A 17,666-nucleotide genomic window follows, 5' to 3' on the forward strand; every position below is an offset into this window, starting at 1 on the left:
ACTAGCAACTGGTGGAGCAAACAAGCAAATAATGGTGAAAGAGCAGTGGATGAATGTTATTATCTGGCATGCACTGCCTAAGAAGGTAGTGAAAGCATATTCAATAGCAGCTTTCACAAGGGACTTGAATATATACTTGAAAAGGAAAAAAAAATTGCAGATTGATGGGGAAAGAGCAATGGAGTTGGGCTAATTGGAAAGTTCTTTCAAAGAGCCAGCATAGGCCTCATAGACCAAATGGCCTCCTTCTTTGCTGTAGGAGTCTCTGTTGGAGTATGGCTGGAGGAGACTGCAAGGCTATGGATGGATTTCAAAACAAGGATTAGGATCTTAGTGAACACATTGTTAAGGTTGCCACTTTCCGCAAATGCGAACTCAGGTAGGTAGCCAAGAGCTGGGATGAAGTCTTTCCTTTTGGTAAAAACTCAACTGAAACCCAAAAAACTAATCCTTCCAGACTGTAAGAGGCATAATTAAGTGCAAAGCGTGGCTTTTATCTTTTTATTAAATCAGACCACTCGTGTGTGGAAATATTCATACATTCCACTTAAAAACTGAACTCTTCGGTAATCCGATACCAGATTAGCTGGAGAAGATGCAGAACAATATTCACAAGAATGATACCAGAACTGAGAGGATATACTAATCTGGAAATACTGAATAGGTTGGGACTCTTTTCTCTAAAAACAGAGAAGGTTTTAGGGATGATCTCATGGAGGTTTTTAAGCTAGAGAAAGTGCAGAGGAGTCCAAAACTAGAGGTCATCAATATAAGGTAATCACTAATAAGCCCAATAGAAAACTTAGGGAAAACCTTTTTATCTAGTGTATGATAAGTATGTGGAACTAGGTACCATAAAGAGTAGGTGAGTAAAACAGCTTAGGCATATTTAAGGGGAAGCTAGGTAAGCACGAGAGGCAGAAAAGAATAGAAGGGTATACTGATAAAATTACATGAAGAGGAGTGGGAGGAGGCTCACTCCATTTGGGGTCCTGTTTCTGTACTGTACATTCAATATAATTTGATAGAGATAGCCCTGGAAATATGCACTGTACTCAGGTACTGCTGGATATCTGCCACAAGAGGTTGCTGTTGATTAATGTTAATAATCTTTTAGACATCATCCCATGAGAAGTTGTGGACACCACAACATTAGAATTCATTGATACTTCCTCTGGATCTATTAAAAGGACACGGCACTGTAACATTCTGAAATCGGGAGTCCAGAACGAACAGGCATAATAAAATTGGTGCTTTTCCATTTAGAAGTGAAATCAGGAAGCACTTTACTATTTCCTCTGGTAGGGGAGTCCCAAATTAGGGGGCTACTCTTAAAATTAGAGCTAAACTGTTCAGAGGTGATGCCAGGAAGAATATCTTCAGATAAAGAATCATAGAATAGTTACAGCACAGAAACAGATCACTTAGTCTGTTGTGTCCATGTCAGCTTTCTGCAGGAGCAACTCTGCTAGTACCATTCCTGTGTTCTTTCACTGTCGCCCTGAATTTTTTTTTCTCTACAGGTGCTTATCCTGTTGAAAGCCATGATTGATCTGCCTCCACCACACTCTCAGACAGTGCATTCCAGATCCTAACCAATGGCATTAAAACCAATGTGGCATTAAAAAGGTCTTTCCCTCATGTTGCTGTTGTTTCTTTTGTCAAACATCTTATATCAGCGTCCTTTGGTTCTTGATATTTCTGCCAATGGGTACGGTTTATATCCACTCTGGCCAAACCCCTCATGATTTTAAACACCTCTATCATATTTCCTCACAACTTTTCCTTCTAAAAGGAGAACCACCCCAACTTCTCCATTCTATCCATAAAATGGAAGTTCTTCATCCCTTGAACTATTCTCGGAAATTTTTTCTGCATCCTCTCTAAAACCATCACATCCTCCCTACAGTGTGGTGCCCAGAATTGGACGCTATACTCCAGTTGAGGCTGAATCAGTGTTTTATAAAAGCTTATCACAACTTGCTTGCTTTTGTAATCTATACTTCTAATTATAAAGCCAAGGATCCCTATATGCCTTTTTAACCACTTTTTCAACTTGCACTGCCATCTTTAACGATTTGTGCGCTTATACCCCCCATGTCTCTCTTTCCTGCTTCTCTTTAGAATGGGATCCTTTATTTTATATTGCTTCTCCTCGTTATGCTGCTTTCACTCTTCTCTGTATTAAATTTCATCTGCCATATGTCTGCACGTTTCACTAGCTCGTCTAGGCTAGTGGACTCTTGAAGTGCACTGGCCTTCTCACAATACACAAACTTCCAATCTTTGTGCCATCTATACATTTGAAATTATGCCCTGTACACTCAGATCTAGATCATTAATATATATCAAGAAAAGCAGTAGTCCTAGTACATTCCTTATAGTATCCAACTATATACCTTCTTGTCCAAAAAAAACAACCATTCATCACTATTCCCTGTTTCCTGTCAGTTAACCAACTTGATTGCTGCCTCTTTTTTATTCCATGGGCTTCAACTTTGCTGGCAAACCTGTTGTGTAACACTTCAGATGTCTTTTGGAAGTCCACCATATGTCATACCAACTATATTACCATCAATCCTCTGTTACCTCATCAAAATACTCATTGTTATTTAAATATAATTTACCTTTAACAAACCTATGCTGGCTTTCCTTAATTAATCCACACTGGAAGCTAAAGGAAGAAACCTACAGTATTTCTCAATGAAAGGCAGTTAACCTTGTTGCATTTGGAGTTCTGGAATTCAGCTTGGTTGCAATTTTAAACCATAGCAGTTGGCTATTGGAAACCAAGGGCGTTTGGTTTCTGTTTTAAGCCACTGCGTATGAGTCACAGGGAGGCCTGTGCTTGAGCTATGGAATCCGGAGGTAGGAGGTCGGTAAAGAAATAGGAAAGTTGCTTAGCCAAAAGCTAATAGAAAGACCCCCATGAAATCTTGTACCTTGGAGAACAGCTGGAACACTGAAGAGAAATCAGAGTGAATTCCAGAGAGTGGTGATATATCTTTGGTTTGGTCCCAGAGGAAAACGTGAATGAACCTTCAAGATTTTGTAAGATAAGGGAACTCTTTGTGGGTGGGGGGGGGGTGAGGAGTAAAAAGTTAGAACTAAGTTTTGCCATAAGCCTTTATAAGCTACAGTGTTAATAGTGCTTACTTTGTTTAATCCTTTTTGATATACAATGAAGTTTGCTTTTGTTTAAAAACGTGAAATCTTGTGGCATAGTTCTGTCAGTTAAGACGACATTAAGGTTGGTTGTAAGGTTGGAGGAGTTGCAGATAGTGAAGAGGATTGTCAAAGGATACAACGGGATATAGATCGGTTGGAGACTTGGGCAGAGAAATGGCAGATGGAGTTTAATCCAGACAAACGTGAGGTAATGCATTTTGGAAGGTCTAATACAGGTAGGAATTATACAGTAAATGGCAGAACCCTTAAGTGCATCGATGGGCAGAGGAATCTGGGTGTACAGATCCACAGGTCACTGAAAGTGGCAACGCAGGTGGATAAGGTAGTCAGCAAGGCATATGGCGTGCTTGCCAAAACAAAAACAAAAATACCTGGAAAAACTCAGCAGGTCTGGCAGCATCTGCGGAGAGGAGCATAGTTAACATTTCGAGTCCGAGTGACCCTTCAACAGAACTAAGTAAAAATAGAAAAGAGGTGAAATATAAGCTGGTTTAAGGGGGTGGGGGGGGTAGAGCTGGATAGAGGGCCAGTGATAGGTGGAGATAACCAAAAGATGTCACAGACAAAAGGACAAAGAGGTGTCGAAGGTGGTGATATTATCTGAAGATTGTGCTAATTAAGGGTAAAAAGCAGGACAAGCAAAGTACAGATAGCCCTAGTGGGGGTGGGGTGAAGGAATCAAAAAAAGGCTAAAAGGTAGAGATAAAACAATGGATGGAAATACATTTAAAAATAATGGAAATAGGTGGGAAAAGAAAAATCTATATAAATTATTGGAATAAAAAGAGGAGGGGGGGAATCGGAAAGGGGGTGGGGATGGAGGAGAGAGTTCATGATCTAAAATTGTTGAACTCAATATTCAGTCCGGAAGGCTGTAAAGTGCCTAGTCGGAAGATGATCCTCCAGTTTGCGTTGAGCTTCACTATCCAGCTCTACCGCCCCCCCACCGCCCCTTAAACCAGCTTAGATTTTACCTCTTTTCTATTTTTACTTAGTTCTGTTGAAGGGTCATTCGGACTCGAAACGTTAACTGTGTTCCTCTCCGCAGATGCTGCCAAGACCTGCTGAGTCTTTCCAGGTATTTTTGTTTTTGTTTTGGATTTCCGGAATCCACAGTCTTTTGCTTTTATCTTAGTGCTTATATGGCATGCTTGCCTTCATCAGCAGGGGTATTGAGTATAAAAGCTGGGAAGTCATGCTGCAGCTGTATAGAACCTTGGCTAGGCCACACTTGGAACATTGCGTGCAATTCTAGTCGCCTCATTACCAGAAGGATATGGAGGCGTTGGAGAGGGTGCAGAGGAGGTTTACCAGGATGCTGCCTGGTCTGGAGGTTATTAGCTATGAGGAGAGGTTGGAGAAACTCAGATTGTTCTCACTAGAGCGACGGAGATTAAGGGGCGACTTGATAGAAGTTTACAAAATTATGAGTGGCATGGACAGAGTAGATAGTCAAGAGCTTTTTCCCAGGGTGGAAGAGTCAATTACTAGGGGACATAGATTTGAGGTGAGAGGAGAAAACTTTAGAGGAGATGTGCGGGGCAAGTTTTTTATGCAGAGGGTAGTGAGTGTCTGGAATTCGCTGCCAGAGGAGGTGGTGGAAGCAGGTACGATAGTGGTGTTTAAGAGGCAGCTTGACAAATACATAAATAGGATGGGAATAGAGGGATACGGACTCCGGAAGTGCAAAATGTTTTAGTTTGACAGGCAATATGATTGGCACAGGCTTGGAGGGCCGAAGGGCCTGTTCCTGTGCTGTATTTTTCTTTGTTCTTTGTTCTTAATTGCTGGTTGTTCGAGTTTCTTTGTTAAATGTTAACACTCCCTAACAGATTGTACAAAATATGACAAGTCACATGATGAGATATAGCTTGGTGAGAGGTAGGTTTTAAGGAGCATCTTGAAAGAGGAGGGGTAGAAAGGCAGTGATTTTTAAGGAGAGAATTTCAGAGCTTAAAGCTGCAACAGCTGAAGACCCAACTACCAATGATGAATGATAATCAAGGGTGTGCAAGATATCAGATTTGGAGGTGTGCAGAGATCTTGGAGGCCTAAAGGAGGTTGCAGGGCTAGAAGGGTGAGGTCATGGAGAAATTTGAAAACAAGGATGAACATTTTACACATGTACTAATGTGAGAGATATCATGGAATGGGTACAGTGGAGGAGGGGAAATGTAAACCGTCATTGCTGAGGCCAACGTTGGCATCATTGCTCTTGTTATAAAAATTATCTGCAACTACACCATCATCAAGTTGCATTTATATTGCGCTGATCCACAATTCTGCTGCCCATGTCCTATTACACTCTAGTTGTTGTAAGCTCATTGACTTTATCCTGTTCTTCTTTTACTTCACACAGATAGATGTACCTGAAAAGCTCAAGAACTCCGCAAGCAAGTTTCATATAGACAGTATTTCCGATACATTGACAGTTGTGAGTATTATGTGCGTGTATTGTAAGACACATCTTCAAGCACTGCATCACAGGTAGCCTGGAGGTGGAGTGCAAAGGAGAGATGAGAATAGGCAATGATGTCAACATTGGGTGGTCCAGGGGTATAAGGTGAATGTCAGATAAGGAAAGAAAATTTAAGCTGAAGATGAACTGGGAAAAGTATCTGGGAGCAGAGTTTTAATGCACAGAAATATTAAGGGAGAAATAGAAGTGAAAGAGGGAAGTTTAGGAGGAACAGCATTGAAATTGCGAGGGAAAATGGAAAGGTACACATTGCATACATGTGGATCTTATTAATGAATGGATTGGGTGGAGGACTGGACATGAGGAGAAGCCATGAGGCATAGGGCTGCCGTTAGGTGCAGAAGCAAGATGCAACACTCTGAACCAGCTGGAGTCATCCATTATTGTAAATCATTTGTAAACCTCAGTTAAATTTCAACTTGTAACACACTCTTGTGTACCTATTATTCTATATATAAACTGTCTGAATCCCTTGATTAGATTCCAGCCTGTAACTCACTCCATTATTAATATATAAACCAGCTGAATCCCTCAATTACATTCTAGTCTGTGATTCACGGCTCAGTATTCATTATGCTATGTGTAATATCCAAACTGTTTAAATCTCCATTTGCTTCAAATCTGCCTGTCATTGACGCAGACCCCATATTTTGTAGCTCGTGGGTGGGTAAGAGGTAAGTGAAATACTGGTCATGCAATTCGGTTGTTTACATTAAATATTGAAAATCAGAAATTAATCTGAAATATAGTCCTATATTACCAAATAATCCTCTACAGGAATAGCTGAGACATTGAGTTATACATAGTAAATTCTTATTAGGTAGGTAAATGGAGGGATTGAGACTGTTGAATGCTGACTTTGAATGCTGACTCTCGCTTGGTTAATATAAAGACTTCAGGGTATTGCACAAAACAGATGGAGCATGCATTACTCAAAGAGAACACAGCCTGCAGTGCATGCTATTTTTAAATCATGCTTTTCTTTTGTTTTCATTCCCCATAAGGATCAAATACAACAGGAAGAGGCGGCAGCGGCATCTGAAAGCATTAGTGCAGACACTTTTCTAGAAAAGCTCCCTCCCAGTGGAAAAATCACTAAGACGGAGTCTTTAATTATCCCTTCTACTAGGTAAGTCTTGTTCTATAGAAGATAACAGTAGCATAAAAATGTAAATTGTATGTCAACCATGATTCACCGCTAACAATTTCACCTTGAAGACAGAAGATTGTAGGTTCAAGTTGCACTCCAGAGACTTGAGCGCAAAATCTAGCTTGACACTCCAGTGCACTAACATAGTGCTGCACTGTTTGCGATGCAGTCTTTTGGATGAGATGTTAAATCAAGTTGCCTTCTTAGATGGAGGTAAAAGACCCAAAGACACAATTTTAAGAAGAGCAAGTCAGTTCCCCCCCACAACTGTTCTGGCTGATATTTATCCCTTAACTAACACTTAAACCAGATTATCTGATCATCATCTCATTGCAACATCCTAATGTTGACTACACGTCAAAATTACTTCACTGACTGTTTGATGTCCTGAGATTGTAAAAGGCACTATATGAATGAAAATCCTTTCTTTAGTGGAATGAAACTGATTTTTGAGTTTTTTTATATTCATTCATGGGACGTGGGCATCGCTGGCTAGGCCAGCATTTATTGCTTATCCCTAATTACCCTTGTTCAGAAGCATTTAAGAGTCAACCACATTGCCGTGGGTCTGGAGTCACATGTAGGTCCAACAAGTAAGGATGGCAGATTTCCTTCCCTAAAGGACATTAGTGAACTAGATGGGTTTTTACGACAATTGACAATGGTTTCATGGACATCATTAGACTTTTAATTCCAGATTTTTTTATTGAATTCAAATTCCATCATCTGCCATGGCGGGATTCGAACCCTGGTCCCCAGAGCATTACCCTGGGTCTCTAGATTACTAGTCCAGCGACAATGCCACTACAGTGCCTCCCTTTTTTACAATTGATATTTTTCTTTGGCTCACTCAGGCTCCCAAATGTAGGTGTTGCATTTCCTGCAAACAGGGTGCATTTTATCTGTCCAATATCTAGGTAAATGTAATGCTCTTAGGGGTTGAATAGAGCATCCTTGTCAATGTACTCCAGCTGGCTAGTATATATTACTTTCTACCACATGATCTACTTAGCTTTGGAAGGCTGTAAAACATACATACTGTTAAGAGTTCAATACATTTTCTTTTGTGTCAGTTGTGGCTCAATTGGTAGTAATCTCACCTCTGAGTCAAATATTTGTGTGCTCAATCCCACTCCAGAGACTTCAGCCCATACACTAGGTTGGTCACTTCAGTGCGGTACTAGAGAAATGCTGCACTGTGGAAGATGTGATTTTTGGATGAGATGTTAAACTGAGGCCCTGTCTGCCCTCTCAGGTGTACCTAAAAGATTTCCATGGCACTATTTGAAGATTAGGTTCTCCCCAGTGTCCTGGCAAACATTATCCTTTCAAGCAACATAGACTATCTGGTCAGTTTTCTCGTTGCTGTTTATGGGGCCTTGCTGTACTCTGGTGCAATTCCAAAATGACAGCAGTGACTACATTTTTAAAAGTACTTAATTAGCTGTAGAGCATTTTAGACGTCCTGCAGTTGTGTAAGGTGCCATATAAGTGCAAGTTATTTCTACCTTTCCGAATAAATGTCACATATCAGAACTGTGCTGCGACTTTACATAATGTGAATTTAAACAAAACATTTGCTGTCTGTAACTACTGAAAGGTACCTAGTACAGACTCCCATTGGGTAAACACAGTATGACTGTCAGGACAGGCTGGCTTCAGGGTGGGAGACTCACATTCAATTTTCAATCTATAATTAAAGTCAATGCAAGCCATTTTCAAAGTACACACTTCTAAAAGTATATGAAAAGGAAGAGAGGAGCTGAAGTAAATGTTAGCCCCTTAGAGGATGAAATTAGGAAATTAATCATGGCAGAAACTTGGAACAAATATTTTGTAGCTGTCTTCAAGGCAGTGGATACATTGGAGCAATCTTCCAAAATTTCCTAGATTCTGGAAAGGTCGCAGCAGATTGCAATACTGGAAGTGTAATGTCCCTACTTAAATAGGGTGGGAAACAGAAAGCAGGAAACTATAGGCCAGGTAGCCTAACACCTGTCATTGGGAAATGCTAGAATCCATTATTAGAAGTAATATCAGGACATTTAGAAAATCATAATACAATCAAGCAGATTCAACACAGTTTTATGAAATTTGTATTTAACAGATGTATTAGAGTTCTTTAATGTAACAAACAGGGTGGATTAACGGAAAATCAGTAGATGTAGTGCTTCTGGATTTCCAGAAGGCATTCAGTAAGGTGCCACATAAAAGGTTACTACACAATATAAGAGCTCATGGTCTTAGGGGTAATATGTCAGCATGAATAGGAGGTTGACTTAACTAACAGAAAACAAGAGAGTCAGGGCAAATGGGTTATTTTCAACTTGACAAACTGTAACTAGCGGAGTGCCGCAGGGATCAGTGCTGGGGCTCAATCATTTACCTTCTAGATTAACAACTTGGCTGAAGGGATCAACGGTATTGTAACCAAATTTGCTGATGATAGGAAGATAGGTAAGAAAGCAAGTGCGAGGAGGACATAGTCCACCAAGATAGATAGGTTAAGTGAGCAGGCTAAAATTTAGCAGATGGAACATAATATGAAAAAATATGAGGTTATCCAGTCTGGTAAGAAAAATAAAAAAGAATATTATTTAAATGAAGAGAGACTACAGAATGCTGCGGTACAAAAGCATCTGGGTGTCCTTGTACATGAAGCACAAAAAGTTAGCATGCAAGTACAGTAATAATTAGGAAGGCAAATGGAATGTTAGCCATTATTGCAAGGGGGATTGATTACAAAAGTAGGGAGGTCTTACTACAGCTGTACAGGGTGTTCGTGAGATCAAACCTAGAGTACTGCATGCAGTTTTGGTGTCTCTATTTAAGAAAGGTTACATTTGGGCTGGGGGCTGTTTAGAGAAGTTTTACTAGATTGCTTCCTAGGATTAAGGGGTTGCCTTATGAGGAAAGGTTGAGCAGATTGGGCCTACACTCATTGGAGTTGAGAAGAATGAGTGATGGTCTTATTGAAACATGTAAAATTCTGAGGAAGCTTGACAGGGCAGATAATAGAATGTTTCACCCCGTAGGGGGAAATTTAGAACTAGCAAGCACTTTGCTGATAATCGAGAATAGACTGATGGTGCAGTAATTGGCCAGATTGGATTTGTCCTGCTCTTTGTGGGCAATTTTCCACATTGCCAGGTAGATGCCAGTGTTGTAGTTGTTATGGAACATCTTGGCTAGGGGCACGGCTAGTTCTGGAGTACACGCCTTCAGTACAACTGTCAGGACATTGTCAGCGCCCACAGCTGTATCCAGTGCCTTCAGCCATTTCTTGATATCATGTGGAGAGCATGAAATTGGCTGAAGACTGGCATCTGTGATGGTGGGGACCTCAGGAGGAGGCCGAAATGGATCATTCACCCAGCACTCCTGGCTGAAGATGGTTTCAAATGCCTCATCCTTGTCTTTTGCACTGATACGCTGGGCTCCCCCATCATTGAGGAGGCAGATATTTATGGAGCCTCCTCTTCAGGTTAGTTCGTAATTGTCCATCATCATTCATGACTGGATGTGGCAGAATTGCAGAACTTTGATCTGATCGTTAGGTGTGTGGTCACTTAGCGCTCTCTATCGCATACTGCTTTTGCTGTTTGTTGTCCTGTATTGTAACTTTACCAGGTTGTCACCATGATTTTGGGTACACCTGGTGCTGCTCTCTTGCAGTCCTCATTGAGCCAGGGTTAATCCCCTGGCTTGAAAGTAATAGTAGAGTGGGGATATGCCAGGTCATGAGGTTACAGGTCGTGATGGAATACAATCTGCTGCTGCTGATGACCCACAGCACCTCATGGATGCCCAGTTGTGAGCTGTCAGATCCGTTCCAAATCAATCCAATTTAGCACAGTGGTAATGCCATACAACCCGATGGGCAGTATCCCCAGTGTGAAGATAGGACTTTGTCTCCACAAGAACTGTGTGGTGGTCACTCCTACCAATAATGTCATGGACAGATGTGTCCGGTGGGACAGCACAGATCCAGGGGTGGTGATGTGGGTATCTGGGATATTGGCTGTAAGGTATAATTTGGTGAATATGACTGTGTCAGCCTGTTGCTTTCCTGGTCCATCGGACAACTCTGCCAATTCTGGCACTAGTTCCCAGATGTTAGGAAGGAGGACTTTGCATGGTCGACTGGACAGGGTGTGTTGTTGTCGTTTCTGGTGCCTAGGTCAATTCCAGTTGGTCAGTCCAGTTTTATTCCTTTTTGACTTTTCTGTAGTAATTTTGTACAACTGAGTGACTTGCTAGGCCTTTTCAGGGGGCAGTTAAGTATCAACCACATTGTCTGGATCTGGAATTGCATGTAGGCCCGACCAGATATGGACAGAAGATTTCCATCCCTGAAGGACGAGTGAACCAGAGGGTTTTACGACAAGTTGATAGTTTCATGATCATTACTGAGAATAGCTTTTTAATTCCAGATTTATTAATTAATTGAATTTAATTTCCACCAGCTGCTGTAGTGGGATTTGAACCACTGTCACAGAATCACAGAATAGTTACAGCGCAGAAGGAAGCCATTTGGCCTATCCTTTCTGTTCTGGCTCTCCAAAGGAGCAGTTCACCTAGTGCCACACCCCCGCCTTCTCCCCATAGCCCTGCACATTTTTCCTTTGCGGATACTAATCCAATTCCCTTTTGAATGACTCGATTGAATCTGTCTCCACCACATTCTCAGGCTGTGCATTCCAGATCCTAACCAATTTGCTGCCTGAAAAAGTTTTTTCTCATGTCTCCATTGCTTCTTTTTCCAATTGCCTTAAATCTGCGCCCTCTTGTTCTTGATCTTTCCACCAATGGGAACAGTTTTCCCTAGCTACTCTGCCCAGGCCTCTCATGATTTTGAATATCTCTATCAAATCTCGTCTGATCCTTCTCTTCTGTAAGGCAAACAATCCCAACTTCTCCAATCTATCGACGTAACTGAAGTTCCTCATCCCTGGAACCATTCTTGTGAATCTTTTCTTCACTCTCTGCAATGCCTTCACATCCTCCCTAAAGTGCGGCACCCCAATGCAATATTCCATTTGAGGCCGAACCAGTGTTTTATACAAGTTTAACATAACTTTCTTGCTTTTGTACTCTATGCCCCTATTAATAAAGCCTAGGATGCTGTATGCTTTATTAACCACTCTCTCAACCTGTCCTGCCATCTTCAGTGGTCTATGCACATGTATACACCCAGGTCCCTCTGCTCCTCAACTAATTGTACCCTTCATTTTATATTGTCTCTCCGCTTTCTTTCTACCAAAATGAATTGCTTCACACTTCTCCACATTAAATTTCATCTGCCACTTGTCTGCCCATTCCACCAACCTGTTAGAAGTTCTGCCCTAGTCTTCTCACAGTTTACAATACTTCCAAGGTTTGTATCATCCACAAATTTTGAAATTGAGCTCTGTACACTAAGGTCTAGGTCATTAATACATGTCAGAAAGAGCAGGGGTCCTAACACCAGCCCCTGGGAAGCTCCACTATAAACCTTCTTCCAGTTCAAAAAAACAACCGCTCACCACCACTTTGTTTCTTGTCACTGAGCCAATTTCATATCCATGTGGCTGCTGTCTTTTTTCATTCCGTGAGCTCTAACTTTGCTCAAAAGTCTGCTGTGTGGCACTTTATCAAATGCCCTTTGAAGTCAACGTACGCCACATTGACGACATCAGCCTCATCAACCCTCCCTGCTACCTCATCAAAAAATCCCAAGTTAACTAAACACAATTTTCCCTTAAATCCGTGCTGGCTTTCCTTAATTAACCTGCATTTGCCCAAATCACGATGAATTCTGTCCCAAATTATTGTTTCTAGAAGCTTCCACACAATTGAGTTTAAACTGACTGGCCTGTAGTTCATTGCCCTTTTCCATAGCCAACCTAAATATGGTACATTGATCACTGTCCCCTAAATGCTACCCTACTGACACTTGATCCACTTGGCCCACCTCATTTCCAAGAACCACATCTAGCAGTGCCTCTTTTCTCATTGGACTGGAAACATACTGCTATAGAAAATTCACCTGAACACACTGTAGGAACCCTTGACCCTCTCTGCCCTTTTCCACTACTGCTATATCCCACTCTATATTCAGATAATTAAAACCCTGCCATTATAACTACCCTATAATTCTTGCACCTGTCTAATTTCCTTGCAAATTTGTTTCACTGCCTCTTACCCACTAATTGGTGGACTATGAGCAACACTAATCAATTTTTTGTTCTTTAGCTCTAGCCAAATAAATTCTGTCCTAGACCCCTCTGGGACATCCTCTCTCTTCAGCACTGCAATGTTCTCCTTCATCAATATTGCCACCCCTCCCCTTTTCCTACCTCACATGAACACCTTGCATTCTGGTATATTTAACAACCCATCCTGCCCTTCTTTGAGCCAGGTTTCTGTTTAAAGCCATAAGATCATATTTCCTTGTGGTTTTCTGCCCCTGTAACTCACCAGACCTATTTACCGCACTCCATGCATTCACATACATGCACAGTAATCTTGATTTAGATTTCATTATTTTCTCCCTTACTCTGAACCCACCTCTATTTCCTACAATAGTGCTATCTGTCTCCCCCAGAGGTCTGTGCACCTTGGTATTACCATCTGATATTGCCTCCTGGTTCCAACACCCCTGTCAAATTAGTTTAAACCCTAGCCAATAGCACTAGCAAATCGCCCCACAAGGAAATTGGTCCCACGCTCTGTTTAGGTGCAACCTGTTCGGTTTCTACAGGTCCCATCTCCCCCAAGCCTGGTCCCAATAGCCCAGGAAGCTAAAGGCCTCCCTCCTGCACTATCTTTTCAGCCATGCATTCATCTGCTTTATCCTTCTATTTCTGTGTTTACTTGCATGTGGTACTGGGAGTAATTCAGAAATTACTACTTTTACGGTCCTGCTTGATAATTTCCTACCTAGCTCCCTAAATTCATAATGCAGAACCACATCCCTCTTTCTGCCTATGTTGTGGGTACCAATGTGGACCATGACTGCTCACTGTTCACCCTCCCCCCTCAGGGTGCTGTGCAGCCGTTCAGGGACATTCTTGAACCTGGTACAGGGGAGGCAACATACCATCCTGGATTCAAGTCTGCAGCCGGAGAAACGCCTGTCTGTTCCCCTAACTATGAAATCTCCTATTACTATTGCTCTTCCAGTCTTATTTATGGCCCCTGTACAACAGAGCCAACCATGGTGCCATGGACTTGGCTGGGGCTGCACTTCCCAGATGAACTACCACTTTCATCAGCATTCAGAACTGAATACTGGTTAGAGAGTGAGGTGCATTTAATGGCCTCCTGCATTCCCTGCCTGTTATTTCTTGACTGTCTAGTGGTCATCAATTCCCCCTCTCCCTGCATACTCTTTAAGCTGTGGGGTGCCATGTCTATAAATGTGCTATCCACAAAGCTCTCAGCCTTATGGATGCCAGTGATTGCAGCTGCTGCTCAAGCTTCGAAACCTGGAGACTCAAGCTGCTGCAACTGATGACACTTCCTGCACACATGGTTATCCAGGATCCAGGAAGTGTCCTGGAGTTCCCACATAGCACAAGATATGCATTCTAGAGATCGGAGCTGCCCTGCCATTCCTCTTATCTATTAAATAATAAACCTTGCTACTACTAATAAACACCTTGCTACATAATAAAAAGAGAAGACTCACCAGCTACTCAGTTCTCTTCTGTTGACGCCACTTAAATATAGGAAAGCTAACTGAATGCTTTACTTCAAGTTTTTAACGTTTTTCATCTCCCAGCTTCTTGGACTCAATCCCTAACTTTGGAGGGAGGGAAACACTGCAGCTATACTCACCAGCCAATCAACTCATGGCTTTCCTGTGATGTGACTGTTTGATTTTTTTTTCACCTTTTTCAAACTTGAGGGCATCCTGCTCTGTTGCTACTGTCTCCTTAGGTAAGTGGTAGGCCCTGATCCTGGGCCTCAACTTATCTTCCCAGTGCTCCCGATTCCTCCCAGCTCCACTGCTGCTGGTGCTGTCCCCTCGCGTAAGTCAAAAGTCTGCACCTCTGACACTGCAGCATTCCTTCAATACTACATTGGAGTATCTACATTCTGTGCTCTATTATCTGGCATGGGACTTGAACCCACTACCTTCTGACTCATGCAGCAGACTGCTACGCACAGAGTTCTCAAATACTCAACTTTATTAGCAAAATTCAGAGGACTAGCCTGGGCCTCTGGATTATTAGCCTAGTTACATACAAACCTGTTTACAAACAAGAATGATTTACATAATACATGGATTTTCAAGCAGAATGTTAGTTGAGTTATTTAAAAATCATGCGGGCTAGGCCTAATGTATTTTCTTGGAGCACTTGAGCTGCAGCAACTGTGCCTCAATAATCCATTAATTCTTTGCAGAATACCTGTGATGGATATTCATACACCAAATACAGCACTGCTCCCTCTTTTGGACTCTTGTCACCTGGGCTTCTGTCTCATGTACTGATATTCGCGTGTTTTTTTTAAATTTCTTTCATGGGATGTGGGTGTCACTGACAAGGCCAGCATTGGTTACTCATCCCTAATTGCTCTTGAAGTGAGTGGCCTCTAGGCCATTTCAGAGGACAGTTAAAAGTCAACCAAACTGTTGTGTATCTGAGTCACATATGACCAGGTGAGAATGGCAGATTTCCTTCCCTAAAGGACATTAGTGGACCGCATAGGTTTTTAACAACAATCGATGATAGTTTCATGGTCACCATTACTGAGACTAGCTTTAATCCCAGATTTTATTAATTGAATTTAAATTGCACCATCTGCTGTGGTGGGATTTGAACCCATGTCCCCAGAGCATTAGCCTGGGCCTATAGATTACTAGCTCAGTGACATTAATAGTCAGTGTAGATTAATGGCCACTCCCTGAGCCAAGTGGATCAAGTGAAGGCTCGGCATTTCTGTCTGTTTCCTGGATCTCCCCTTTGCTTTTCTGAATTTGCAAACCCTCCTCTTTCCTTCTACCTAATGTCCATGCCACCCTGTTTGAGAATCTTCAGTTATCTCCTCTACACTCTGGAAGATTCTCCCTAAAGCTCTCTGACATATGATCCCTCCGTTTTCCTCCAGAAGCCAAATCAAAAACTTGTTTTTTACTTTTGCTTCAGTCACAACCCTGCTTCCTTTACTGTTCTACCTCTAATTATGTTAGTTTCTGTGGAATCATGCTGTACAAGCTGGCTTATACTCCCTTGAGTATAGGTTAAGGCATGACCTAATTAAGGTGTTCAAGATGATTAGAGAATTTGATGAGGTAGATGGAAACTATTTCTCCTGATGTTGGAGTCCAGATTAAGGGGGCTAATCTTGAAATTAGAGGTAGGCCTTTCAGGAATGATGCCAAAAAGCACTTATTCCCAGAAAAGTTAATGAGAATCAGGAACTCTCCTGCACAAAGGGAAAAGCTAGATTAATTGAAAATTTCAAAACTCCTATTAACAGACTTCAGTTGTGTAGGGGTAATCAAGTTATAGAACTGAAGAGGGTCTAGCGAGAATGGGGAATTTAAAGAAATTAGGAATAGTAAAGAAATAGTACTGGAGAAATTAATGGACCAAAAGTCAGCAGATCCCCTGGACCTGATGGCCTGCATCCTCGGATTTTATAAAAGGTAGCTGGTGGATGCATTGGTTTTAATCTTCCAGAATTTCTATATTCTGAACAGTCTGTGTGGATTGGAAAACATAACTTTGCTACTCAAAAAAGGAGGGTGAGTGAAATAGTTAGTCTAACATCAGTAGTAGAGAAAATGCTAGGAAGTATTAATGGGGACGCTCTTATAGACCATAAGATGTAGGAGCAGAAGTAGGCCATTCGGGCCATCGATTCAGCTCTGCCATTCAATGAGATCATGGTTGATCTAATAATTCTCAACTCCACTTTCCTGCCTTTTCCCCATAACCCTTGATTCCTTTGCTGATTAAAAATCTGTCTATCTCAGCCTTGAATATACTTAACGACCCAGCCTCTACAACCCTCTGCGGTTAAGAATTCCACAGATTCACTACCCTCTGAGAGAAGCTATTCCTCCTCACCTGTCTTAAATGGGCAACCCCTTACTCTGAGATTATGCCCTTACTTTGAGTTTAGGGCACTTGGGCAGAATCAACACCTATTATGGAATAGAAATTGTGTTTGACAAATCTGTTAGTTTTTCGAGGATGTAGCTAGCAGGGTAGTTAAGTGGAAACCAATGGATTTAGTGTATTTGGATTTCAAAAAGCATTCGATAAGGTGCCATACAAGAGGTTATTGCAGAAAAGTAAGATTCGCGGAATTGGGTGTAATAGATTAGCATAGATTGAGAATTGGTTAACAGACAGAAAACGGTTGGAATAAACAACCTATTTTCAGGTTGGTAGGCTGTAACTGGTGCTGTACCACAAGGATCAGTGTTTGGGCCTCAGGTATTTACAATTTATATCAATTACTTAGATGGGGAGACTGAGTGTAATGTATCTAAGTTTATTGACCATCAAATTTGGGTGAGAAAATAAGCTGCGAAGAGGACACAAAAAGGCTACAAAGGAAAATGAACAGGTGAAACGAGTGGGCAAGAACAAGGCAGGCAGAATATAATGTGGAGAAGTGTGAAGTTATCTACTTTGGAAGGAAAAATAGAAAAGCAGAATTTTTTTTTAATGGGAAATGTTGGTCTTCAGGTGGAACTTGGATGTCCTTGTACCCGAATCATAGAAAGTTGAGATGCCAGTAGAGCAAGCAATTGGGAAAACAAATGGTATGTTAGGGGTTGGTAAAGAAGTCTGACCACAATTATATAGGGTCTTGATGAGATCATACCTGGAGTACTGCCAACAGTTT

At 41.6% G+C, this 17,666-nt stretch overlaps 1 protein-coding gene across 1 annotated transcript in view; it reads left to right on the forward strand.

The window, feature by feature from the left end:
* pacs2 (phosphofurin acidic cluster sorting protein 2) overlaps window positions 1-17,666 on the forward strand; it is a 274,493-nt gene that overhangs the window by 188,467 nt on the left and 68,360 nt on the right. The window contains exons 11-12 of the mRNA XM_078563102.1: window positions 5,549-5,623; window positions 6,673-6,797. Coding sequence (XP_078419228.1) covers window positions 5,549-5,623; window positions 6,673-6,797 — 200 coding nt within the window. The remainder of the gene's footprint in view (window positions 1-5,548; window positions 5,624-6,672; window positions 6,798-17,666) is intronic.

This window comes from Cetorhinus maximus, chromosome 18 (assembly GCF_964194155.1).
Source record: "Cetorhinus maximus chromosome 18, sCetMax3.hap1.1, whole genome shotgun sequence".
NCBI lineage: Eukaryota > Metazoa > Chordata > Chondrichthyes > Lamniformes > Cetorhinidae > Cetorhinus > Cetorhinus maximus.